The sequence below is a fragment of the Lynx canadensis genome, chromosome C2 (genome assembly GCF_007474595.2).
Source record: "Lynx canadensis isolate LIC74 chromosome C2, mLynCan4.pri.v2, whole genome shotgun sequence".
Classification (NCBI taxonomy): Eukaryota; Metazoa; Chordata; class Mammalia; order Carnivora; family Felidae; genus Lynx; species Lynx canadensis.
In genome coordinates this window covers 156235044-156262146 of record NC_044311.2, presented here as the reverse complement: position 1 = coordinate 156262146, position 27103 = coordinate 156235044, and the positions used below count along the sequence as shown (strand labels likewise).

General features: G+C 55.2%; 1 protein-coding gene across 5 annotated transcripts; it reads right to left on the bottom strand.

The window, feature by feature from the left end:
* Positions 1–521: 521 nt before the first annotated feature.
* RRP1B (ribosomal RNA processing 1B) lies at positions 522–25714 on the bottom strand. Of its 5 annotated transcripts, none has more exons than XM_030328781.1 (16): positions 25526–25713; positions 18402–18484; positions 16775–16832; positions 15411–15496; positions 14791–14852; positions 14312–14441; positions 13388–13452; positions 12757–12938; positions 10970–11061; positions 10236–10333; positions 9279–9298; positions 8500–8631; positions 7323–7987; positions 5125–5280; positions 4041–4104; positions 522–3268 (listed from the first exon to the last, which is right to left on the bottom strand). In XM_030328781.1, the coding sequence occupies exons 1-16, from the start codon at positions 25653–25655 to the stop codon at positions 3075–3077; spliced, it is 2217 nt and encodes a 738-aa protein (XP_030184641.1). In that variant the 5' UTR covers positions 25656–25713; the 3' UTR covers positions 522–3074. The 5 variants fall into 5 exon arrangements, with proteins under 5 accessions (XP_030184641.1, XP_030184642.1, XP_030184643.1 ...); XM_030328782.1 differs by having other exon boundaries at positions 8500–8628; XM_030328783.1 differs by lacking the exon at positions 25526–25713 and adding an exon at positions 16967–17066 and having other exon boundaries at positions 18402–18483.
* Positions 25715–27103: the final 1389 nt, after the last annotated feature.

The following is a 27103-nucleotide window of genomic DNA, read 5'->3' as shown; positions in this document are numbered from 1 at the left end:
AAACTTCCACAAGGTTTCGAATGGAAGCCCCAGTTGATACTCGAGCTACATTTCAGGCCAGCAAGAGCCTGAAACCTGACCACCGACTATCAGAGAAGTGGACGAAGGGACGAGGGTGTGGTGGTGAGACCTGGGGTGAGGTCAGGACTGTGGATGGCAGGGAGAGGCTTTCCTGGTATTCTGGTCGTTTTCTGGTTTGAGTGACCCTCTGTGGACTTGTTGGGGCTCAGGCCACATGCAGCCGGGAAATCTGCTCGGGAACAGGTGCAGATGAGAGCGAGCGCAGTGTGGAGCAGAGGCGTCAGGCCTAGCAGTGGGGTCTCTGCTTCAATCATCCAGGAGACCCCAGAGCAACCGCTCGCTGGTTCCGGGCGGTGGACGCGCGGAGAGACAGGTGCCTGGAGAGGCTTGTTGTCGGGCGCCCAGGGCTGATGTCAGCGTCCCGCAACCCCCATTACACTTGTTCCCCGAGACGTGTGTTTTCACGCACACGGACAGCCCATGTCAAGTACAGACCCGAGTGCAAAGACAGGTTGTGTTTATTGGCCTTGGCTTTGACGTGACAGACACACTCTGCAGACGTGAGTACAAACGGACTGTAAACAGACGGATCGTGCCAGCAGAGTCAGGTAAATGCAGAGAAGACACACAGATCAAAAGGCAGGTTCTACTTCAAGTTCTTTCCAACACTAACAACCGTTTCCAGGTGTCCTTGACCCTTCTTTGTGCTTTCGGGTAAACAGGAGTTGGAAAGGACGATATGTTTATAAAGTGTAAAACCCAATCGTACAAACCCGACCAGACGAACGGGGGAAGAGGTAAGATGCTCGTTTTACAAAATACCGTAAGACCACCAGCATTAATGTAAATCATTCCCATTTTTGGACTTCCAAGCCCCCTTAGCAATTTTCCTAGGAAAATAACATGCATCAAATGGAAAATTGGTATTCTAAATACATTTTCTTCGTGTGACACATTCTTGTTGTGGGTATAGGTAATGAGAATGAAAACCTTTTTCTTCTTCCTTCCTTTCTTGCCAAAATGTAGGCATTAAAAGTAAACCACAGCAAACCTACTGAACTCACCCCCAGAATGGAGTCAGGACAGATGGAGACAAGGGTGGATGCAGTCCAGGGCACCCGGGTCCAGGAGCATCGCGGGACCGGCAGGCGCATCTCTAGGACGCTCTGCGGGGGCCTCTGAGCAGACGGGCGCGCGTGTGCCACGAAGGGCAGGCCCGCGCTCGGCCGCAGAGCTGGCGCGCAGTCTTGCTAAGACACCTTCACGCTGCTGGATTATACGGCCCGTCTTTAAAGCTAAAGCGAAAACTGTTAGAAAAATAATCTGGCCAAGGATAACAAAACGTTTTTTTTTTAAAACAAAATCTTAAAAACATTTGGATATTCAAATCTAACCTTTTCACACGATCCGATTTGGTTTTGAAGGTGATTTTAAGTATTTTACCAAATGCAGCACATAACCCCATGCAAGCACCACCACAAAGTCACCTCGTACGTTAAGACTTCTCGTCACAATGACTACTTGACAGCTCAGTGTTTGTTATTTTCCTCGTGGCCTAATTGTGACAACTTTAACACAGAGCAGGCAAAGGACAAGGGTTACACTTCCTTCCCTGGGGGTCACCTGACCCTGCAGAAGCAGTATTGAAGATGAAGCCCTGCTACGATTACGTGATTAAGAAACCAAAATCAAATCAACACAGTCCCCCGATCCCGGCGGGCGCCCCTTGTCACCCGAAGTGGTGGCTGGTCCCACCGAGGCAATGCTGGGGTCCCCTCTGGGGGACGAGCGATAGGGGTGGCAGCTGTCACTCCTGGGAGGTCCCCTGGGCAGAGAGCGGGCCAGGGAAACACTGGGCACCCGCGGGCCAGGCCTACAGACCCCCAAATCTCCTATCTCTTCCTCAAGTGTGCGATTTGTTATTTCGTTAACTCAAAAAGGAGCTGGGGGGCCCTGGTGACTTTCCTTGGGCAAAGACCTGATGTCTGAATCTGCGCCCCGTCCATCACGAGGGCTCAAGGGACAGACGTAGCTTCCCTATGCTCTGTTCCTGTTTTTCCAACTGAAGTCTGAGTGCCTCCCACTGATGTGTGTGATTAACTAAAATCAGAACTCTATGAAAATCTCAAGTGCAAGCTTCAGTATTTCAGATTAAAGGTAGCTACGAGCAAATAAATATGCACAAGGAACCCTTAGCGGCTGCTTATTTCTGCCTTCTGGCAGGAACTCGGGTTTTCAGACACTGTTGCCACACCTCTGAAGAAATGAATTTTAATCTGAGTTGGGAAAGCTGCTTTTGGGGACACCAGTCACTTTGGGTGCTGGCGCAAAGGCTCGCGTGTAAAGAGGAAGGAAACCGGAGCACGAGACCGGGAGGAAGGCGCGTGCTTGCGGTCCCAGGTGAGAGCCGAGGAGGGGCACTCACTGGTGAAGACACTTTGGGCTGGCCTGAGAGGTAGGAACACAGGGAAGGAGACGGGCCCGAGGGCCAGAAAGAGGTGCCCCGAGGACAGAGGCTCTTCTCTCCCCGCCCCCACTGCAGGGTCACTCCCCCACCCCCACCCCCCCCCTGCGCTGGGCACGCAGAGAAACTACCACCGAGCTGCTGACTGGGGTTCGAGCCCAACACAAACTGCCAAATGCCCACAAGGCCAGGGGAAAGGTGGAAAGCCACTGGAAACCAGCCCAGCACGGCAGACGCAGCGCTGATTACCCAAGCTCCAAACAGTCGGCTGGCCAGGACGTCCCCTCCAGGCTCCCCCGGGGCCTGCAGCGGGGGGAGTGACGGTCACACTGCTCAGCTCCCGCACCGGTGGGGGTCAGAGAAGTCACCCGCGAACGTGAGACCCCGGAGGGCTCACGCACCAACAGCGTTTGTGGCAAAACCACCACCAAGATGCTCGCAGAGGGGTGGAGGGCTAGCGGCTCTGCTCAGACCTCGTTTGTATGATTTACGGTGATTTATAAAACAATAAAAACCGCCCACCTTTTCAAAGTTATAATTTATAGAATATCTGTACAAAAACAGTCTCTAAAAGGACTCTGCTGCTGCCCTAGAAAAAGTCCATAGCCGTGGGCCTTCTCTTTGGCGTGGCGCTCAGCGGCTTCTTGGTCCCCAGGGGGGCGCCGGTGGGTGAGCCGGTGGCGGTCTTCAGCACGCCGTGGAGGGGCCTCTGCTCAGGGTTGAAGGCCACTCGGGAGGGGCCCGTGGGGCTGACCAGGATACTCTTGTCTGTCTTCTTGAATTCTGTGGCAGGTGAAAGCAAGGCCACGCGTCACCAGGACCCGCGCCTCTCCGTCCCTCCCGCCCGCCCGAGCAGCGTCCCCTGTCGGTGCTCTCGCCGCTTCACACCGCTGGTGGCCCCGCGCGGGCTGGGCCGCTCGCTCCGTTACGAGGCCCTGCAGACAGCAGGCCGGGAGCTTTTCGAGGGAACGGGAGTCCCTATCGAGGGTGCTTCACGGGAGCGCGTGAACAAGTGCCCGAGGACAGCGCAGGGGGGTCGGGTTCTGAGAGGGACTCTGGGGGCCGGGTGGCGGCGGAAGGCAGGAGGACCCGAGGCTTGAGAGGATGCAGGAGGAGCCTTTCTCTGCAGGTGACCTGCCACTCCGGCCGTCTCCAGCTCCCGGGACAAGGCCTCCCTGACGGTCCCTCCCCACCCTGCGCGCGCACACACAACTACTTGTGGTCCTTATGAAGAGTCAGATCTTAAACTCATCGTGTACTTTCAGAACGTGTGGTTTCCGTTGAACTGAACCAAAGCAGTGAGCGGCACCAACGCCAAAAGCAATGAGACGAGACTGTCTCTCTTTTCCTGTCTCCTCATGGGCAGGTGACTCCACGTGTCAGCAGAGGCAGCTATGGCTGGGGGGCCGTCAGATGCCCCCGCAGGCTCTGAAGCGTCTGGGTGGGCAGGTCCGGGGACACAGCCTCCTTCCAGAGGCCCCGAGTCCCCACGACCCTTGCAACTCTGGACAGCAGGACCTGCAGGTGCCCCGCGGGAGACGCGCCCCACACTCACCCGCAGTCATGTTTCTGTTCAGCCCGAAGGTGACCTTCTTGGAGCTTGAGGGCGTCTTGTCTCGCTGCAAAGGGAGAACAAAGGGGAGTTAAGTCGGTGGCGGTGGAGGCCCCGGACCTGGCATCTCTGGCCACATAGCGGCCTCGTGCTGCGTCCTTGGGGAGGGAAGCCGAGCATGGTGGTGTCTAACAGCTTCTAAGTGACGGCAAGCAGCTCGCACTTCAAGGCCGTGAGGACCCCATCCACTGAGTTTTAGTTTTAGCGCGTACGTGGGACGGGACCACGCACCGGGACGGGATCTTGCTCAGGGGGCAGGACGCGCCTCCCAGACTCATCTCGGTGTCCCAGCAATTCATCAGTTAACTAAGTCATTTCTCATTTGGGAAATTCCTGGATGCGGACCACTCTGCATGATGAAGCACCCGCCTTTGCTGCATGGATCCCACGATTCCACTCCGCACCGTAAACGCTTTACCGGAGGAACTAGTCCTCTGTGCGCCAAGTCTCAGGCCCTCAGGCGAGTGTCCCTAGGACGCCCTACCTGGGACCAGTTAACATGGCAGTCACAGGTCCAAGGCTATTGACACAGCAGCTACTCCCTGGCGAGCCTCTGCCCCGGCCTGTCCCTTGATCCGCAGCACCCAGGGGCAGCTGGCAGAGCTGACCCTGTGCTCCACGACAGCCGCCGCCCTCTCCCGCCACTGTGACGGGGACAGTGCTTGCTCCTCCCCCCACCCTGACCAGCCCCGAGTCCTGGGTGGGGGCCCTTGTCCCGGTCCTCCCCCTGTCCTCTAGGCCCGTTTCATTCTAAGGTGAGGCACCACCCACCGCAACTGCAGGTGCCCCGACCAATCCCTCAGTCCCTCCCAGGTCACCAGGAGACAAGCCCCAGGACCGCTCGGGCCCTCTGCCCAGCAGACCCAGGCTCCCTGAACAGGCCCCCACGTGCCATGCCATGGGCAGAAGCAGAGTCCCGGCGCACAGAGCCCCAGGCGTGGCCTTTAGGCAGGAAGGGGCTGTGCGGCTGTGGGGAGGGCGGAGGCGGGGGCAGGGGGGCCCGGGGCGCTGGGCAGAGCTCACGGACCTGCCCGGCAGGGCGCACAGAGACGGCAGAGGCACTGCTGCTCTTGGCTTTTCTGAAGAACAGGGGCTTCGGTAAGAAGGGGGTGTCGAACCTCACGAAGTCATTCTCCGTCCTCAGCTGCTGCTTCTTCGAGGGGCTGAGAGCCCCCCCACCGCCCTACGTGAGGGAGGGGCGAGAGGAGAGGGGAGGGGAGGGGAGGGGAGGGGAGGGGAGGGGAAGGGAGGGGAAGAGAGGGGAGGGGAAGAGGGGAGGGGAAGAGAGGGGAGGGAAGAGAGGGGAGGGGAAGAGAGGGGAGGGGAAGAGAGGGGAGGGAAGAGAGGGGAGGGGAAGAGAGGGGAGGGGAAGAGAGGGGAGGGGAAGAGAGGTGAGGAGAGGAGAGGAGGGGGAAGAGAGGAAGGGGTCACACCCAAGCACAAGGAGGTGAAGCGGGACGGGGGAAGGGGTGCGCACGCAGCCAGGCGGGGCCCCCAGGATGCAGCGTCTGCAGCTCAGACACCCCACGCCCGCCGCTTCCCGGACGAGGTTGACGGCACCTCTTCACGTGGCAGGGCGCAGTCACGCGCACACGACAGCTTCGCTCTCGTGGCACCGTGCCCACTGGGCCAGAGGGTGCCTGTCTTCCCACCCACAAGACCCGGCTTTGTGTATCTTTAAACTTAGATCCCCTGTTCTGAGGATTTCTGCCTTTCAAAGGCCACCTGTTAAGTAATTCGTTTTCTTTTTTCTTTTTTAGAGTTTATTCATTTTGAGAGACAGAGAGAGCAGGCGGACGCGAGGGGCAGAGGGAGAGAGAGTCCCAAGCAGGCTCCACCCTATCAGCGCAGAGCCCAACGAGGGGCTTGAACTCACGAACCATGAGATCACGACCTGAGCCGAAGCCAAGAGTCTGACGCTCAACTGACAGACCCACCCAGGAGCCCCCGGTTTCTCCTTTCTGATCCGAGACATCGTCCTCCACTGAAAGTTCGGTAAGAAAGGGCAAAGGTGACATCTAGTGAGGCCCTGCGGGTCCCTTACGGGCAGATGAGGAACACTCACTGGGTGTCTGACAGCTGACCAGCACCCACGGCAAGGACCCTGCTCTGGCTCCGGGGTCCCCGGGGTCCGGGAAGCCCAACGTAGCGGACGTCGCGTTGCCAGCTTCCACCAGGTCTTGGTGTTCCTAGCTGGGGAGTGGGCTGCCGGCCCTCGCAGAGCCCACAGCGCTGCCGGCGAGGGGCAGACCCGGGGGGCCTCTCTTGCGGACCTCCAGCCCCACTGGCAGAGACACAGGGCCTCGTTTGGGAGGAAAACCTCCCGAGACCCCGGGGCTTACTTCGCGCTAGTTCTGATCCCGAGAGAGGCCGCCAAGGGCCGGAGGAACGAGACAGATTTCCCTGATGTTCTCAGCAAGGAAAGAGAAGCCAGCGAACGCGTGAAGGGCCAAGGGGCGATGGTACAGGCGACAGAGCTGGTCAGGGGAAGGTCAAAGGTGAGAACAGGCTTCCTGGAGCCCGCTGGAGAGTTCCGAGGGCTTCCCCAGCGAAGACTCGCTCTGACCACAAGCTGAGCTAACCGCTCGGAGACGCCATCGTTCTGGGATCAGCACGTGACCCAACCCACTCAAGTTCCCGCTGAGCAAGGCCTCGGCGAGCTAACCGCGCACGGCAGCGCCTGCAAGTACCAGAGGGGGACGCGGTCAGCAGGCCTGTCCTGGAAGGGCGGGGAGTGAATACTGCAGCCTCGCGGCTCACGAGGTTTTCGCTGCTACCACCACCGCTGAGACGTGAGGCCGCCCTGAGCGGCCCCCACGTGACTCGCGTGGCTGGTGTCCCAGCGGAACTGTGCCGTCACGGGTACAGATGCCTCCCAGAGCTTGACCGCTCGCTTACGCTGGCTCAGACGTATAAGCAGAGGCGGCCTCTTCGTTAAAGAGCAAAAGAGAAGAAAATCCTGGGCTCCGTCTTTTGCCGAAAGGGCCTAAGGACTGGCCAGGAGCTGATGATGAGTCGAGGCCAGCGCCTGACAGCGACTCGGTCTGTGCACTTACGCTGCGGGACGGCGGCGCCCCCCACGGCTGTGGGCACGACGTCCCGGCCCGGTGCCCACCCTCCCGCAGCCTCGGAGTAGCCTCATGGGGGACGGGGAGGGCCACCGAGAGTCTGTATTTCCTCGAGGCTGGACGTGTCCCCCACCTGCCCCCGCAATGGCTGCCTTACCAGAGCCTGGACGAGCCTGGCTTCGGCCTTCAACACCCCGCGGCGCTCCAAGTTACACATCTCTTTCATCTTCTTTCTCTTTTTCAAGATGGCGGCTTTCTGATGAGATGGGTCGTAGAGGTCAAGGCCGCTGGGCTCCCCCTTCTTTTTCTTCAGTCTCCTGCCCGGGGGCAGGCCGGCTGGACGGCCCTGCTGCTGGGGTGGGGGCCAGGCCAGCGCGGGGGGGCCGCTGCCGTTGATCGGGAGGGCTCCGAGCATCCTCTGCCTCTTCTGGACCGGGGCTCCGCTGGCAGGGGGTGCCGGAGGGGACGGTTCCCGGGCCTCGTCCCCCCGAGGCAGTGGTGGTGTGGACTCCGAGCTCTCGCCCTGGACCCTCAGGCTTCTCTTCCTCGGTCGTTTCCTCTTACCCTGCGCTGGGGCAGGCCCCGAAACACTGTGCTCCTGGGGGCGAGGGGCAGCTGGTGCCCCCGGCTCAGCCGCAGGCATCTTCTGGGCTCTTCCCGGACTTCCCTCCGGCTCCCCGCCCCCGTTCTGTTCTGGGGGCAGGGCCGGAGCCCCCGACCCTAAATGCTCTGGTTGGAGATGGACCTTCTTCCTCTTTTTCCCTTTTCTCTTCTGAACGCTGCCTTCGCTCTCCTCTTCCTCAGCAAGGAAGGACTTGTTTCCTAGAGACACACACGCCAATACACAGGTGCCCACGGCGGGGAGACGGTTTTCCCGTGTCCCACCCCCAGAAGGGCCCAGGCCCTCCGTGTCCCCCACACCCCGCAAGCGTTGTCGTGGGCGCCATTCCCTGTCCCAGCTGGGACCACAAACCCTCTTAAGGCCTGTTCCCACAGGGATGGGACGGCCATCACCACGGTTTTCAGGCCCTACGGCCCTCCCCACGGGCCTGAGGCGGAAACAGAACACAGGCTCCCGAGGGTGGGGTCCATCTGGTTCTCCACCTCCTTGCCACCACCCTGAAGCGGCCCCGAGGAGGAAATGAACACTTATAGCTTAGGAGGCCGTAGCGGTTCCACAGAAAACGACACACGTTCAAAGCTGACGCTCGGCTCTGGAAGGACCTGGGGAGACCCGGCCCAGCCTGCCAGGGCTGCAGGGGCGCACGCCACTCCCCGCGGGCTGCCCGCGTCCTCCACCCCACCCCGCGTCCACGGCAAGCCGTGCAGCTCACCTCCTTCTTCCTCCGGGTCGGTTTTCTCTAAAAGTTTATTTCCTTTTTTCTTGTGCTTTCCTCGGTTGAGCGTTTGGTCATCTCCCTCAGCAGAAACGTCCTCAGCAAAACTGAGCCGGGATAGGCTGCCTGCTGGACACCAAAGCCACTCTGGTCAGCTTAGAGACTGGCAGACTCTGTCCCCACCTGAGTCCTGTGTGCTCATCTGGGCTCCTCACCGCCTCCCCAGCCCAAACCTGCCAGCTACTGATGGGGACCGCGCACGACGGGTGACACCGTGGGGCCTGCCCGTCTCTGCACTGCAACCGGGGTTGGGCAGCTGCCCCCCATTCTAAGTGCCCAGGCGCACGGGGGGGCTGGGGGAGCCACCGGCTCGCTCGTGTCCCTGTGGACAACAGCTTTGCTCCAGGGGCTCAACTGACCACAACAAAGGAAAGGGGCCCCGAGAGCTTAACTTCTCTTCTTCCTAAGGAATCAAACTGGCACCTTCCTCGACCACCAGAAATCCTTCCCGCTAAGACAACGATGCCCCCCTCCCTCCGGCCTCAGGTCTGGATCCGCTGGGTCCCCGGGACGGGAAAGTGAGCTGGCTGGAAGAGGCCCGGCACTGTGGCTCTCACAAGGGCCCTGCCGAGCTGACACCTTTCACAGGGAAAGGCTGCTATGTCTCGTGTTCCCAGTCAGTGTCACTCAAGCCCGTGTTTCAGTATCTGGCATGAGTGTCTCAGTGGGGCCCTGCTCACGTAACGTCGTCAGGGGTAATCCTCAGACATTCTCACCTTCGGAGAGATCCCGAAATCTGAAAGAGAAATCAAGAGAAGTTCTGAGAAACCCCTTCTTTCCATGCTCTGCAAACACCTGCACATAACTTTTAAGATGTGCTATTTGGACGTGTGTTAAGTTCACTTCCTTCTCCCTCTAGAAGGGGAGGCTTGAGGCAAAGGCCCAGAGTGGAGGACGAATCGCCCTCAACGCCGACATCCTCCAGGATGTGGTGATCCAGAGATTCTATCTTGGTTCGTTCACATAAACTGAAGAGATGAAAACTTCCTTCTTCAGGTTGAAGCTGCCCGTTCTCTTCTCCGTTCGCCCAGAGGAGAAAACGCTCCACCCGGTGCTGGTGTCAGGACAAAAGGGTGAGGGGCCGCGTGCTGGCGGGAGGCAAGGACTCCGGCGGCAGAGCACCGGGGAAGGGGGCGCGGACAGCAGGTCTGAGTCCAGCCCTGTCACCTGGTGGCTGCGGCCTCGGGCCAGCCAGTTACCTGCCCTGTGCCCCGGCCAGCCCATCTGTGAGGTCAGGAGTGACAGGTCTTCCGGGGCCTCTCCGAACATGACCTGATGCATGTTAAGTGCCCCGAAGGGCGCCTGCTCTCACGGAGGACAGTTAACTTCGGGTGCCCCCTGCCGCCCACCATGGTGCTCCGTGCCAAACCGCTGGGATGGCCACAGCGACACCCACTACCACATCTGGCCCGGCTGCGGTGGGGGTGAGGGAGTGGGTTCTCGAAACCCCTGCCCACCTCGCGAACACCTAAGCAGCATACTTCATGCCCTCAGGACGCGGCCCGAGAGGGGAGCTACGGGCACGTGAAGCATCCGCTGCAGGGGTCGGGGGGCGGGGGGGCAGCCGTGTGCGCGCACGGGGGGGGGGGGGCAGCCGTGTGCGCGCAGCGCTGCTCTGGCTACAAGCGAGGAAGGCCGGGCGGACGTCAGCGGAGCACCCGCCAGTCACTCACTTCTTGATGAGTTTGGAGAGACGCTTCCTGTTGAAGGGAGGGGTGTTCTTCCTGTTGGTGATTTCCAGGAGTCGGTCAGCAACAGCCTTGTAGTCGAACTGCGTGAGAACAATGAGACGTAAATGAGACGTAAACCCGCAGCCAGACCGCTGACTTAGAAAGTCATTCCCACTGCTAAGAGAAAGCAGCAGCGTGGATTCCAGAAGCGTCCAGCAACAAGACGGTCTTATTAAACACAAACGAGTGCTAAGGTTTGGCGACCAGATGGTTAAGCAGTATCTTTGAAAAATTTGCTGTTTGTTCTTGGGGAAACTATTCTTTATCTGCTTTATTTATTTGTTTATTTAAACAACAACAACAACAACAGAAGACCTGTGGGAAAACACACCACATGAAGTCTGCCTGGGTGTGCGCTTCTTCGCAAATTCAGTCTCGGTGTCCAACTTACACTCGGTAACACGGGAACCTTTCCTTACGGGAGAAGCACTGAGCTGGCCTTGTCGTACGAATGGAACAGATCCCAACGGTTCAAGCCAAAGTGAAGACTGACATCTTTCAAAATTCTGTCACGTTTACGTTTCTTTGTCTCCAATAAGCTCGTGTAAGGAAGGTGACTTCGGCGAGTGAAGGGATTAAAGACGACTTAATCCACAGGCAGGCCTTGTGGATAATGAGCTCTGACCCTAATTCCCAGCCGGCCGGGCCACTCCACGGCAAATCTATGTCGTACCGACCTGGAGCAGGGGCCCGGCGTCCTCCAGGCGCCCGCCGCCTCTCGCCGCGTCGTCGCGGACGCCGTCCATCCTGGAGTGCTGCTGGCTCAGTGCTGTCAAAACACACCCAAGACATAGCTGCAAACACACGGCAACGACTACTTCCGGAGGAGCCACTGCCTCACTCACGTCTCCTTGCACAGAAGCCCCTGCAAATACACTTATGATCTCCCCAAAGAGTCTCGTTAGAGGAACTCTGGGAGAAAGCACACATTACACATTCTGCCTTTTAGTCACATCACAGACACATCAGCTGCCGTCCTCCGCGCCCCCGGCCCGAGGCCAAGGGGTCAACCTGCGGTTGTGGCAAAAATCTACACCGTTATTACACTAACTTCTCACGGAGCTGCTGCAGGAGACAAATTAATTCCGATGCAACTTGTAGCAGTCAAAGGATAATTCAAGGAGTGCTGAGGCCCATGAAGAAGTAGATAAAGACTCACAAATTTTCAAATCCTCTGAGTTCGTTAGTGGTGTGGCCTCAGGGCACAGCCTGGAGAAGAGAGCAGGACCTTGTGCTTGCTAACAAGCACGACAGAGGAGGCTGGGAGAGCGTCTCTGGTTCAGACAGAAACCTGGTGCGCAGGGGTGAGCCAGAGACAGGTCCCGTGACCACACGACACTTGCTCAAGGTCATCTGATTAATTCTGTCACCTACGTGGAATTTAAGATGAGACTTTTTCTCCCTTTTTAAGATAATGATTTTTCTGGTTAAAAAACAATGTATGGTCACTGCGGAAAACTTACAACAGACAAAAGTACAAAGAAAACAGAAGTCACCCATAACTGCCACGCACGACCAACAATTGACATTTTGGTATCTTTCCAGATTTATTTTTATTTTTTTAAAGCTTATGTATTTATTTTGAGACAGGGAGCAAGAGAGTACGAGCAAGGGACGGGCCAAGAGAGAGGGAGAGACAGAATCCCAAGCAGGTTCTTCAATGAGTGTGGAGCCCGATGTGGGCTTGAACCCACGAACCGTGAGATCGTGACCTCAGCCGAAATCATGAGCTGGACGCCTAACTGACTGAGCCATCCAGGCGTCCCTCTTTCCAGATTTTTCAAGGCACAATGTTAAAAACACACTTGGCTCCTTGTACAGAGAGAGTTTGGTGTTCTGTTATTAAAAAACGTGTAAATTAAATCCCATTACTTTTTGAAATCTTTGCTTTGTAAGGGCCGAATGACATGTCAGTGCCACGCCGAGACGCCGTGAACCACCGCCAGACTGGATGGGCTGCAACTTGGGACGCAGGCTCCACGTGCAGCCGCTACAGACGCAGGAGCAGCCCGCATGGTGCCCGCCCACAGCGAGTGCTACCCACCCAAAGGGAAGGGGCCCTGGAGGGACCTGGGAGACCAGGCAGCAGAGCTACAGAAACAAGTGTGTGTTTGCAGTGTGACTGCTGAGGACCCCCTTGCAGACACAAGTCAACATTAGGATGTTTTAGATATCCAAAAACCCACAACAATAAAAACAAATAAAAACCAAAGGAAGAGCAAAACGATGTAAAACCTTCGAGGGAGTCGTGGTCCCGGGAGAAGGCACGTGCCCGCCACCCAGGGCCCCTGGGCAGGTGTGGGCCTTCCACGCAGCTCTGCGCCCTTTCTCTGGGGGAGCCCACGGCCGAGCCACGTGCGCTGACCTCCAGGTCGTAGTCAGGAAGATTCCAACACATATATCAAAAAGTGCCCATCTGATGAGAACTTTGTGTAAAAAAAAGGCTGCCGGAGGAAATTCTTACCGGTCTTCTTTCTACTGACGGTTTGTCTCCACACCACCTCGTTTTCAGGCTTTTCTTCTTCAGAGGGCTCACCCTCGCCCGCCTGAGGCTTCTGTTCCTCGAGGGTCTCTTCAGGTCCAAGAGGAGACTGGTCCACGATGACTTCAAGAACACCCCTAGCTATAGTCTGCACCAACGTCTGGCTGAGGGTGTGTAAGAAGAGCGACGAGAAGCTGGTTACAACAGAGGGCCTGGCCCTGGCCCTGGCCCGGGAGGGGTGTGGCGGGGAGAAGCCACCGGGCACCTGCTGTCACCCACTGGCGTCACCCACCGGCTGCCGCGCTCCAGAGCCGGCCAGGCGCGGCTGTGGCTGTGCAAGGCCGGGGGTGGGGCTCGTGGTCAAAGCAGGCAGGGCTGTGGCCGAGGGAGGGCGGGGCTCCTGGATGCCTGAGACCACACCGCAAAGCCAGCGGAGCCCAATTAGGACTCCGAGCTTCCATCCAGAGTCCGGCTTCCAGAAATTCGGAGCTCAGCCGTCCGCGGCTCTGGATTACCCAGCCCAGGTACTCGCGTGGCACTTCACAAGTTTACCACCATCACCCACAATGAAGCACCAAATGAAACCGAGAAAACAAACATGGCAATCACTTACTCCTTAGTCTTGGCAGCGACTTTGCAGAATGGGTCAATGAACCTGAGATTCTGATCTGCCAAAAGCTGAAATTTAGAAACAAAATAGGGAAACAATGAGGGGAGAAAAAGAGCCTCTGCTCCTGATAGGTCCTAGAGGGAGGAAGCATTTGCAGTTTTCACGTGGGCTGACGAAGGTCAACACCTCTCCCGCAGAGCCGCTTCCAAGATCCGCTCTGCGTGAATCACCCAGACGCTCTGTGCCAGGCTAAAGGTCATCTAAGGGTCACGGCTGTCTTCCAGCCACCGGGGCATCAAAGAAACCCCCCCCATCAACCCGTGCTGCTCTGTGTTCTCTCCCCTACAGACAGGCTCTGCTTGGACACCATCAGAAACTGTTCGGACCAAGGAACCATCCCTGTTTTCTTTTAATGAAAAGAACACGTGTTCGCTGCGGAACACTCGGAAAATAGGGTGAAACTAAAAAAACAAAAAAGGCCTGCTAATTCCAAATGCAGATGATCACCTGCAGGCTAAAGACATGTCTCCTCTCCCGCACCGTCCATTCACGCGTAAACAGTGTCGGAAGAGGCGCGCCACTGGCACTGCTGCGTCTATGGCTTTTTCCCTCCTGCTTTTTAAAGAGTCAACACCGCGAGCACATCCTGCTGTTACTACTGGACTGTGTAGGCGGCTTTCAACTGTTTTACAAGGAAGCCTTCCGAGAGCGCCCTCAGTGCGCGATCTTCGTTCACGTGCCCCACTGGCCGCTTAGGATACATTCCCGCACGGGGAAGGGTTTGTCAGGTCGGGTGGGAGCGGCGCTGGGGACACAGGTGCCGACAGCAGCCTGTCCTCCGCCCTCCAGGCCCACGTGGGGAAGAGCCAGAGCCCGGACCAGGCGAGCAGCCGTGTCACTGCCGCTGGCGGGAAGTCTGCTCCTTACCTCTCTCCCTCCCACTTTGGACAGTTCGTCCAGGTAAATGCCGATGAAGTGGAACTTCACTCCATCAGGAGACTGGCTCTCAGGGTGCAAGATCTCCTTCATCAAGACGTCTAAGAGTAGCTTGATTCGGCTGAAGAACACAAAGCACACGGCTGCGTTAACCGCAGCGTGGCCGAAGAACACAGTCACGTTCACCCCCGGGGCCACACCGCCTAACACGACGCAAGGCTGAAACAGTCCCACGAGGGAAAAGCAGCCACCGAAATCGGTCTGAAGAGCTGCGTGTGTGCTCAGCCCCTCGAGAAGCCTCTACCGGGCTGTGAGCTCTTCACGCGTGGGGAGCTCCGCCTCTCACAGCAGGTAAGAGAACGGGAGGCAAAGAGGAGGCACTTCGTACGAGCTCACGGAAAGACTTGAGAACCCACTGCTACCTCGCAGGTTTCGAGGCTGCCCAGTGCCTTCCCAGGTCCTTTACCGACCTTTCTTCCCAGCCGTTTCGCTTGAGAACTTCAAAGGACTGCCTCAGGACCAGACGGATCAGCTAACGACGGACAACAAATTGGTTACAAAAGGAAAAGCAAGGTCAGTTGGCACAGCAAAGACCCCGATGGAACTGCTACAGCCTGCATCTCCGAAGTGAAAATATCGTCACGACAACCGCATTTACCTTTTCTTTGTTTTTTCAATGTTTGTTTTGAGAGAGAGAGACAGAGGGACACAGAATCCAAGCAGTCCCCACACTGTCAGCACAGAGCCCGACGCGAGGCTTGATCTCACGAACCGTGAGATCGTGACCCGAGCGGAAATCAAGAGTTGGACGCTCAACTGACTGAGCCGCCCAGGCGCCCTGCATTTACCTTTTCCTTTTCCGCAGAGAGTGTTAACTAAGGATCCCAAACTCCTCCCCAACAGCTGAAAGAGCAGAGCCGCCTTCGAGCGCATGTTCAAACGCCCTCCCTTGATCGCGTTACCTCTCAACACACTAAGCCTGGAGCCCCCTCTGCTTCACAGATAAACCTTTTCCCGTTGTTCTCAAGACGCTCAACATCCCCCCTTCAGGGGCTTCTGAAGCAGACGGGGTAAGGTGCTCAGATCTTACCATATAGTACTTGCCCAGGCGCAGCCGGTCTATCCCCTTCCACTCTCGATTCATCGTTTGCCAGAAGGTTTGAATGAACAGGTGTTCTGCAGTGAACAAGAGGCTTTGAATGCTTGGTGTTCACGGTCACGCGTTACCATAAAGCAAGAAAGTAACAGAGAAACAAACTAGCATCACTTATCATTTACGTTCTCCAAGGGTTTTCGGCAGCTATTTGGTCAATAATTAAATATGCTCGGTGATTTCCTTCATGTTTGAATAAAAACCTACTAAGAGAGGAAGGCTGGTACTATCTTGATGTTCAACTACAATGCTCCGTGCGGCCTTTGTCTTTATCGACTTACAAGGCCAAGTCTATTACAATATTTCTATTAAATATTTTACTAAAATATTTTTGGTCTATTAAATATTTCTATTAAAATAAAAAACTCTCCGAGCCACGTCTACGGGCCCTTCCCACCCACCTACACCTAACAATGGATCCAAAGCCCTTAATTTTGACGAACGCTTGGACGAGCTGCGTAGAAACTCAGCTTTGTGTTTCATGTTCTGCGTCAGCTGGATGAGCTCTAACAGAACATTCTATTTTTCTCTTCTGGGCCATGAAACTACCACTTTTCCATCCAAAAATAACTGTTGATTTTCTTGGTTTGTTTTACTTCTTTTTGCATAATTCTTTCTTGATAAGTGAAAACCTAGACGATATTCCACGTGTGGAAGTCGGCTGGGACCTGGCTGAGACCTGGACAGCCACTGGGGTCACTAAGGCCGGGTGGATGGCTCTGCTCCAAGGAGCACCAAGCAGCACCCACCAACTCTGCCGTCTGTTTTTCCTTTGTCAGTGATCAAAGCCTGAACATCTCAGGAAGAATTCACCTCTCCCTCCGCTCTTCTTGGTACAGCGGGGCTATTTTACGGTTTATTACCAATGACGACCTCAACTGGCTCCGGTCTCCAGGAGGACAGCCAGGCATGCTGAGCTTATAGCACACACGGGCACAAGCACACATGGCCCCTGGGAGTGTTAAAGCAGCTCAGAATCTGGAGACTCTGGAGATTTTCATTTCTTAAACCACTGTTTTGAAATCTTTTGAGATGTCACCCGTGATTCAACCGCACAAGGTGCCTCTTTTATTTGCCCTCTTTTGGGATCAACATCTAAGCTCATCACGGCTCTCCCACAGGAAGGTTTGTCGCCTGACATCTGCACACTGGAAGGAAGCCCCAGGTTCACGTGCAACAAGCCCCCTGGAAAACTGGAACTTGAAGGAAGGAGAAGAAACAATATTGCCTAGTTTCCTAGGCAAGTTACCAAAGCTGACGAACAAGAAAGTTTGGAAAGTCATGAAAACGTCAGGACTTACGGGCCTCCGAGTTGTTAACAACGTGGACGAGCTGGGAAATCGTGTTTGCTAGCTCCTCCTGCAAAGGTGGGGTCGGGGAGAGACAGCGCGGTTATTAGGCGGCAGCACGGTGAGGGGAACAGCACCCAGCCTGCTCTCCTCCCGCATCTGCTGGGGTCTGGACCTCCTGTCACGTCAGTATTTGAATTTTACCGGACGTGGAACTTCTGGTCCCAGCGGACTACAACGTAACATGCCCGTGAGGGTCACGCTGCCTGGTTAGAAAAGTATCTCTAGCTTCAGCTCCAATGACCTACAGGAGTAAACGAGCTGTCAATTCCTGGCTTCAAAAATATAGACCTTAAAGTGAGATTCTATTCTAAGCCCCCGATCCCGGAACACGGGAGCCGGCGAGGGGATCGCCGATGGGTAGACCCGGGGACTGCCACTCCGCAGGGGTGCGTGTGGAACCAGAAAGTCCTGTGCTGGGCTTGCTCGGAGGCAGGCTGCAGAGGCGGGGGTGCGGGGTGGGGGGGGTGAAGCAGAGGTTAACGGCTCCCCTCCAGGCTCTGTCCAGGGCAAGGGGTCAGGTGCAGAGCGCCTGCTACAACGCAGCAAAGCTCATTTGTGGGGAGACTTGGGCGGGCTGGCTCTGAGAAGAGGCCCACCCTGGGGAGCGTCAGCGAGAGAATCCTGTTCACAAGTTACGTGAGAAAAGAACAGTCCTCCTCGGCATTCCTGGCGCTTCACCTGGCCTCGAGTCCTCTTCCCCCATTTTAACTGAACTCCAGACTGGAAAATGACGCTCTCGTTCACGTTTTCTTCCTCCACTAAAGCTGTCGGCTGTTACTTTTGAATGTAACTTACAAATATTTTGCCCTGCTGTCCTACTCAAAATATGTTCAGTGCAGTAAAAGCAATAAATCAAAGCCCGCTACTACACGGTCTGGGAAAGTGGCAAAGTTGCACATTAAAATCCAGACAAATAACAATCTGTGGCGTTTTATCTATCGAAGCGTTTCACACCGCGCTCCTCAAGGCTTAGCCTCCACTAGCTGTTACACACCAGAACAAAGGTCTGTGGACACTGAAAGCCGTTTCCCTACAGCGCCTTGGTGGTGGGGCTCAGGGTGCTTGGCAGACGGGTCCAGAAGCACGTGCACATCTGTGCGTCTCCACGGACTTCAAGGGTGGGATGTCGGGTGGGGGGCCACCGCTTGCTTTACAGAGATCCTGGCCCCGGCAAGGTGGCTGCCCGGTCCTGGCACCCACTTAAATCATGGCAGAGGTGAGCCCAGAGCCCGGTGCTCACAGGCTCTCGGACCAGTGCCGTGCCCTTATCGACCACGGATAATAGAAGAGGAAACAGAAACTAAAATAAGTCACGTGACACCTACCGTGGAACCAGCCTATGAAAGCATGACAGCAAAATACCAGATCTCCCTTTATCCATATTCTTCGTTATTTGAAAAGGTGACTTGGGCACCGTGTCCCTCTCTAGATGGACGAGAGGTGGGCAACTGAACCCCGGGCGGTGACTGCAAGCTGTTTCTGTGCACGGGGGACCGACACAGCAGGGAACGAGCAAGCCCCTTCTATCCATCTGGGCCACAACACCCAGCCAGAGGACAAGGGAACTGTGTGTTACCTGTAGGAGGGGTTCGTCCTGCACCCACATGCAATAGAAGAGCCCTTTCCATATTTTTAGGAGTTCTTCTTGACTGAAACCTCCTAGGGGACAAAACAGCACAGACGTCTTACTTCAGAATCCTCCCATTTCCTGTCCCAGCATCTCGCGCTGCCTCACGGGCAGCGACAGCAATACCACATTTTCATTCTTTCGCCCGCAATGTCTTTTTAAATTTGAGGCACACACTTCCTTGTGGTACAAAATAAGCACACACAGGCTATGTCGTTTTATCATCTCATCCTGCACACCAACACTTTCATCAGTCTTCCAAAATAAAACCGCGAATCCTACGAAAGATGAGGATTCGCGTCCCGTATACCCGGCCCCACGGAAACCGGCAGAGCTCTGGGACATTTTTGCAAGGATACCTTTTTAAGGATCCTGCCACGAGGTCAAACTCGGCGAAACCCTGATCTCTTTCCCTCCTGGTTATGGTTTTCATTTACTGGGCAATGATATAGCCTATTTGAAGGGACATCAACCTGGTTAGCCTTCTTCTGACTCATTTTCAAGCCCTGCACTATACCTCTGACTGAGCTATGAGTCACAGATAGCCTTCTAGGTCCTGGGCAGACCCCAGGTGTCATGGAGAACAAACACAATCCTCGAGTCTTGGGGCATGTTACAAATGGCCTGTGTTAATACTTCACTAGCAGGTACTAGGAAAAATCTTTCAGAATATCAAAGTAGGACAAAGGAGGCAAACCTCACAGGTACCTCACAATACGTATACGTTTGGAATCAATGTAATTTCAACGTACCAAAAGAATTAAAAAGTGGCAAACAAATCCTTTTTGATGTACTGAAGTTTACTTAGTATATTCGGAGTGAGCTTTGTACCTTTAAAGATATTTACATACCTAGGTATTGGTTTCCAAGTTACTGAAGACCTTTCTCATATCAACAATTTTATTAGGGCACATTTTTATTCTTTGTGATAGTTTCTCACTTAAAATCCATATACCAGAAACTACAGTGAAGTTTATTGCAATACATTTCCTTTAGGGGTTGGGCAAATCATGTGGCAACTGCCCCCCCTCCCCACACTTGTTATGGCACAAGCCACGCCTGGGCGCCTATCGCTGGCACAACTATGGCGCCGGTGACTGATTCCCCCGGACCCCCAGATCGGAGACCGCCGCAGTCAGGACCACAGGAACTCTGCCAAAGTGACCTGTACTTACATTCAGTCATGTTAAAGACCAATGAATTTGGGGTTGGGGCAAGGATCACCAATGGCTGGGAAAGCATCAGATGAAAAAGCACAGCGGAACTTGGAATGGATACATGAGGCCGGCAACACCCAAACCTACTGACCCATCTGGGCCCGCGACGCCCGCTGGTCCTTCGGGGCCTGCAGACCCGACTCTCCATTCAATGCAGGATGTAATGCAAAAGAAGGGCACAGCACCACCCGGTAAATGGTCTTACCAAAACGAACCGACATCATGTCAAATCTATTTAATATCAGCTTGGGGGAAAATACAGGGGACAGAGGAGTATGTCAGGTGAGACCATGGCATGTAGCTAGCAAAACCCCAAACACGAGAGACTCCATGGGGCAAATGGCGCAGTTCCTGCAACAAGCAAGCTCCAAGAGGAAAAACCACGGATGGGCACTGCAGACCGAACGACCACAGGCACACCGGGTCTTGCTTGGATTCTGATGAATCCTGGAAAAATGGAGATGATGATGGGAAAACCCAACAGACTAGGTATTTCATATAAAGGAGTTTTTTTAAAAAAGATGTGATAAGGGTACTGTGGTCATGTTAAAAAGAGTCCTCATCTTTTAGAGACACATACTGAGGTACGTGGAGAAGAAATGAGATGTCTGAGATTGCTTCCTAAGGCTTTCGTGGGAGGAGGAAGTGGGCAGATTACACAAACCGGGTATTAATAGATGCTGCAGCAGAGTGACGGGTACACTTTTTATATGTTTGAAACAGTCGTAATAAAAAACAAGGAAACAAGTACTGTATGAGGTTACCACAGCGTTACCATGGGCTGTTTGTTTCCGTTCTCTTTGTGTAGAAAACTCTTCACAAGGGGACTAGAAAACCATAACCACAGGCAAACTTACGAGCAAACAAGACTGAATGTCACCGGTTCCTGTGTGAGGCCTGGTGCTGGCTATCCCCGTTTCTGCCATACTGTTTGCCCCTCCAGCGCTGCCCCCTACCAGGCAGGGCCCAGCGGGGGAGGCAGGGGTCTAGGTGGGGCTCGCCAGACACAGAGGGGAGCCGGCAAGCTGGGCTTATTCCAAATTAGCATGAGTCCTCTTGGCCACAGGGCTGGTTCAAGGCACAGACGACCTCCTCGCCGAGGCTCCTGCTCAGGCTTCAGGAGAGTCGCTCTCTCCCAGCAGACTGGAAGGGGACACAGTCCGCACCTGCACTCGGCCACCATGCCACTTGCTGGGGAGCCTGCCTGAGAAGGGAGCCGATCGAGGGGAGCAGAGTCCGCTGTGTAGGAAACAGTTCTGGCACTATCAGTCGAGCTCCTGCATGAGGCTGCGCTTGGTTTTTCCCCTTAAAACTAGTTTGGCTTGGACGTTCTGTCAAGTTGTAACTGAAAGAGTCTCATTCAATAACACACTTTTATTGCAAAAAATTCCTATTCATATATTACACCAGAAGTTACACAATCAAAGGTGCCTTGTTCACTACCTCCTGGACCCCAGAGGGACCACTGCTATCTACCTGATGTACATCTTTCCATCCAGATCTTTCCTGTGCTTCGACATAATACTTATATGCAGCACAGAAATGCACAGATGCATAGCTGTGTATATAACCCGAAAAGCATCGCATGTTCTACATACTCCAAATTCTGGCCTTTTTCACTTAAAAATAGCACAGTGTATGTTTATCTCCGGAGGACTGTTCTAAGTGCACCCGTGTGTCAAATCAGCACCGAGTGACGATGCGACAGACCAAGTAACTGTGCCGAACCCACGCCTGTAGGAGTTGGAGGTGCGGCAAGCTCTGGAGAGGCTTATGTAACGGAAGACTGTGGATTTCAGCAGAGTAGCAGAGCGACAGTGGATCCCAGACGGCGGGCAGGAAAGGGGCTGCACGTGAAGACATATTCTCAGTGTTTCACCCTATGTGAGGCAGCAAAAGTGTGGTGGTCACAAACCCACGGTGAGGCCCCAGCTTGCTACTTACTAGCTGTGCTGCAGAAAACCGTCAACGAGCCCGTAGGCCTGTGTCCTCGCCTACAATACGTGCACGGCTTATGGTCAGGGACAAAACTAAAAGCACGTATGAGAAGCGCTTCGTAAGAGTGAAGCACGACCCAGTTGGCAGGTGTGAGGATTGGCTCATGTTCTCCACCCATAGGCCACTGAAGCTCTTTTCCCTTTGGAAACATGTATTTTCAATATACGTAGAAAAACCACTCATTTTCACCCAGGAGTTTAGGTGGTAAAAACCAAATACCAGTTTCTTTTAAACTTGTTTTTAAGTCTTTTTAAAATGTTTATTTACTGACTGAGAGAGAGAGAGAGAGAGAGAAAGGGGGAGAGAGAGAGAGAGAGAGAGAGAGGAAGAAAGAAAGAGAGAGAGAGAGAGAGAGAGAGAATTCCAAGCAGGTCCGTGAGGAGCCTGATGTGGGGCTCGATCCCAAGAACCACGAGATCATGAGCTGAACCAAAACCAAGATTCAGAGGCTTAACCGCCTGAGCCTCCCAGGCACCCCTGGGGTTGAGTTTCTTTAACTTAATGTCGCTTAAGTTTCTGGCAACAACATAGGTTTAGTTATTTCACAACAAACGGGGTGAACATGAAGTGAGACATGGGCTGAGTAAATTCCAACAAGCTGTGAAATGAGAAAGCCTGACGGCCACTGTAAGCACACGATGAGCTCAGGAGCCATGTGAGGTAGGGGCGAGTCCACACCAGGGTCAGTCAAAACATCTACAGCTCTCGGGGAGCCTGGGTGGCTCAGTCGATCAAGCGTCCAACTTCGGCTCAGGTCATGATTTCACGGTTTGTGGGTTCGAGCCCCGCGTTGGGCCCTGTGCTGACAGCTTGGAGCCTGGAGCCTGCTTCCGATTCTGTGTCTTCCTCTCTCCCTGCCCCTCCCCTGCTCACACTCTGTGTCTGTCTCTCAATAATGAATGTTTAAAAAAAAAAATAAATAAATAAAACAAAACCACATACACACACACATCCACAGCTCTCATTTATTCTCACTTGTCGGTCTAGGGACCCCCAAACGTGTCAGAATGAAGAGACACTTCCCTCAGCACTGTATCTGAGACCCTGGCAACTCTCAGTTGTACAGTTATTTTATGTGTCACCAAATGAAAGAGGGCAAATAAAAGTCACAAGGTTGACTTCAAGATACATCTCAGTTTCTGTAGATGTCAAATGTTTCAAGTTGCAGAATCAATAAAACTGGGGGGGGGGGATTTGTCTCTTTTGTTCACTGCCCTATCCCTGGGGCCAAGAATAACAATAGCACGCAGTAAGTGCTTTGTGTTTGCTGAAGACAGACGAATGATCTCTCATGAGTAAAACCACAGACAGTGGTCATTCTGTGAGTGCTCTGTGTGAACAGTTAAAGCACCAGAGCAACATTTAGCTCCTTTAAGCACTACAAAGATTCCCAATTTGTTTCCAAGATTACAAGGCTACGGGGGCGCCTGGCTGGCTCAGTCAGTAGAGCATCTTACTCTTGATCTTGGAGTCCTGACTTCGAGCCACATGCTGGGTGTAGAGATTACTTAAAAACAAAAAATCTCACAAAGCTATTTATGCTGCTCACGGGCAGTTCTTTGTATCAGTAACATTTGAGATTTTATTTACTATGCCCGAGACAAAAGGCGACAGACTTTGGGCCTGCCGGTGAGATGCAAATGTCAGGACAAGTTATTTCCCACCTTGCGTCTCACGTCGATGGGAGCACAGTGGAGGCAGAGGCCTTGCCTATTTTGCCGCGCCGACGACATTCGCCTTGCAGCTCCTCTTACGCAGGCCCAGCGTACTCCACGCAGCGTGGACATGGTGGCAAACAAAAGCGTGAAGCAAATCACTCTCAGTGTGATGGGCGCAGAGCAGACAGGACCCTGGGGGCGCTGGCGTGAACCCCCTGGCATCATGGCCCTGTGTCCCCTCAGCGTTTCAGATCCTGAGCCTGCTCGTCAAAAAGGTTTGAGCAACAGGTTCTGTCTGGCCACCTTGGCCCGTATGTACTGCCTCTGGCCTTTCTTCCATTCTTGTGTTCAGACAGGTGAGTCCGTGGATGCCTGCACGCGCTCCCGCTGCTCCCACTTCCAGCCAAGCAGACAGACTGGAAACTTCCACTGCCGGGTGGGGGGAGGGGGCGCAGAAGGATACACCAACAGATTAGGAAGAAACAACCTAAGTGTTGCCATTGAGACCCACTGGATAGTTTGGAATCCTGGAGGGGTGGGGTGAGATGGGAGGCAGGGCACTCTGGAGGAAGCTGTGTTGAACGGGACGCTAGGAGTGAACAAGAGAAGCAAAGGTAGAGAGGTGACAAACAATGCGGATCCAGGACGAAGCAGTCACGTAGGGGCCGAGGTAGGAAGAGAAAGGGAGGGCGGACCATCACCCGCAGACCTGGAAACCCAGGGAAGTAGGTGCCATGGTCAGAACCGCCTTAGGAAGATGGCCCTGGGCTGGTTTGCGGAAGATGGGTTTAAGAGCGGCGCCAACGGAGTTCAGGAGACTGGTTAGGAAGTGATCAAGTTCAGAGGTCTGGCTGAGATGAAGGGGGTCTTCAGTGAGGTCAGAGGATGTCAGACGGTGAAAAATGGTAGAAGCAAGACACAATGGGTGAGGGGTGGGGAGCGAAGATCCGGAAGGAGTCTAGGCCGTCACCACATGTCCAGCCGGAGTGAGGAGATAGTGGGGACAGCATCCAAGATACGAGAACACAGGCGGCAGAGGAGAAGCAGGACAGAACGGGTTTTAGGGGGAGGAAAACGAGTCACTTGTGGGCCTCTGAGTCCGAGGTGCCCATGGGACACCCCGGCGCAAGTGCCAGATCTGCTCTAGAGACTTAGACTTAGGAACCTTCGGTGTTCTGGGGATGCCGGAAACCATGTGAATGAAATCCCTCAGGGAGGTCCCTAACAGAACTGACGTTAGGAATTCGGCCCTCATTCCTTTCTAGCTGACTTCCCATCAGACTGTTACTTTCTTTTCCCTGGGCAGTCTTTTTGGGATTTCTCCTCCAAACAAAACAAACTAAGAAAGTCAGTACTGGGATAGATAGTACCCGTTCTTTCAAGTAGACTCTAAATGCATTAGCATTAGCAGTAAATCCAAATTCATCCCTGCACAACGTAAAAGCTCCACCGCCTATGGTGGTTCATGCTCTCGAGGGTTTACAGACCGCACCTTGGCTCAGGTAAATGAAATCCTTCAACAGCACCCCACTGCAGTTAAGAAACGAACTAGAAGGCCCCGTGTGACCTGGCCACTGCTGTCTTTTCCAACTTTAAGTCCTAACACCCTCCCCCTCTCTCACTTAACTGGTCTTCCAGCCACTCCTAGGGCAGCTTCGCTCTTCTCTCCTGCCTGTTGGAATCCGTTGAACGTCACCCAGAGGCCTTCCTGGAACAGCCTATGTAGAGGAGCTCCCTCTTCCCGTGATTTTCCTTTCCTTGCCTCCACTTGTAAAACTCTCTTTTAGTTATCCAGCCCCCGCCCCGATTTACTAGTGCAACTTTCAAAGTAGGGATTCTCTCGTCTCCTGTAACTCCCGCACCTCAGGTGGGTGTGGGTCAGATAAACACGTGCATCAACGGAGAGCACAGCAGAAGAAACCGGGCTCAGTTTGGTGACTCAAGGGGCAGGCTCAGGGTCGGACAGAGTCGTCCACTCCCGGCTTCGCCACTCGCCGAGACTTTCGGCAGACCATCTCGCCCCGGCGGGCTGCAGCCCCTCCACCGTCACACCCGGCTGGCCCCAGCAGGAAGCGGGTCCCACCGCGCGGAGGCACACAGGGCCGCGGCGGATGTGCGAGTCCGCGCCCGCCGCTCTCCCGGCTCCCCCCGGCCCCCCTGCCCGGCCGCCATGTGGCGCGGCTGACCACCGGGCGCCCACCTGTCTCCCTCTGCGTCTTCACGCTGATGTACTGGCGCAGCTTCTTCACCGCGCGGTCCCGGATGCCTTTCTCGTGGGACGCCAGCCGCTGGGCGAACTGGAGCTCGGCCGGCTGCATGGCGGGGGCCATCGCGCCCGCTGGACCATCCCCGGCCGCAGCCTCCCGCCACCCGCAGCCTCCCGCCGCTGCCGCTGCCGCCGCCGCCGCCGAGCAGCCCGGGGCCGCGTCTGCGCAGAAGGCGGCTCGCTTCGGCGGCGGCGGGCGGGGGCGGCGCGCGGGCTGATGGCGTCACAAAGGCGCCGGCCACAGCTCGCAGCGCGTTCTGGGTGCGAGCGCGGCAGACCCAGGCGGTGGGCGGAGCAGCCCAGTTCGAGTTCGGTCTCGGCTTCACTCCCCTGCGCCTCCGCTGTCTCTTGTCGCCACATCTCTGGGCGTTTGGCGGCGAGGTTAGCTAGCGATGGGTCTTGGCCGGGAAGAGATGGATGGCCGTAGTCTACAATCTTTAAACTCACTACGAATCTCCATCCGATCGATCACTCACCTACGAGATAGACAGCACTGAGTTTTTAATTGTATTGGACTCCTCGAGCCGCCTCTGCCGGGTGGAGACTGAGAAGATGCAGTCCTTGGGGTTTTTGGCGGGATGCTGGGGACAGCCCCATTAAGGGGCCGCCTTGACGGGGTCCAGGTCTGAGCCTCTGCTGCTGGCGGAGGCAGGGCCCTCCAGCATCTCCCAATGTCCAGGTCCCGGGACAGGTCCCAGGGCAAAGACAAGTCCTGGCACAGGGGCAGGGCAGGTCCAGGGACAGGGTAGGTCCTGGTGCAGGGGATGGTAGGGCCGGGGTCGGGTCCCAGTGCAGAGGATGGCAGGGGCAGGTCCTGGTACAGAGGATAGCAGGGGCAGGGCAGGTCCCGGTGCAGGGAATGGTAGGGACAGGGTCAGGTCCCAATGCAGAGGATGGCAGGGGCAGGTCCCGGTGTGGGGCAGGAGTTTGGAGGGAGTGCTTGTGAGTCCATCCTTAGGCCTGGAGAGCATTCAGGGAACTCTGGCAGTGTTGGCTTCCTGCCAGCTTAGAAATAAACGACGTCTTAGTTATCGTAGTAACCCAGTACATTTGAACCTACAGGCTGCACCCTATTTTGTGAATTTAGTGGTCGTACTGGGGCAAGTAAATGGACTAGGTGGCATCTTCCAATATATGGTGGTCGTCTCAGTTATTTAGCCAGCTGGCTAGACTGACCTTCCCTATCCAGGGCTGACTTCGCGAGGAGTCTGTTGTCGGAGAGCTTCGAGCCTTGCTATTGGAGCTGAGAGCCCAGCGTGGGAGCATGGCCGCCGGCTGCGTGGCGGCTGTTCCTTTGAACACACAGCCCGTTGGTCTAGCGTCCCTTGCCAAACAGGAAAGGCCCAATCCCGATTTGACTTATTTAACTTGACACTTACACTTGGGTTTCACTGTCCTTCTATTTTGCAGTTAACGAGTTTAAAGTCCCGGCTAAGCCAGGAGAGCCGACGCGGTATCTCACCATGCCCAACCCTCGTCCGTAAAACCGAAAAATGCAGCGCGAACTCTGCG

What these genes read in the sequence shown, in the direction of transcription:
- RRP1B (XM_030328781.1), bottom strand. Translation starts at nt 25,655, where the DNA reads ATGGCCCCCGCCATGCAGCCGGCCGAGCTCCAGTTCGCCCAGCGGCTG. An exon ending in GTCGCTGCCAAGACTAAGGA is followed by an intron (nt 12,939 to 13,387) that starts GTAAGTGATTGC and finishes ACACACCCTCAG; the next exon opens with CCAGACGTTGGTGCAGACTA. An exon ending in CGACCCGGAGGAAGAAGGAG is followed by an intron (nt 7,988 to 8,499) that starts GTGAGCTGCACG and finishes GTGTGTCTCTAG; the next exon opens with GAAACAAGTCCTTCCTTGCT.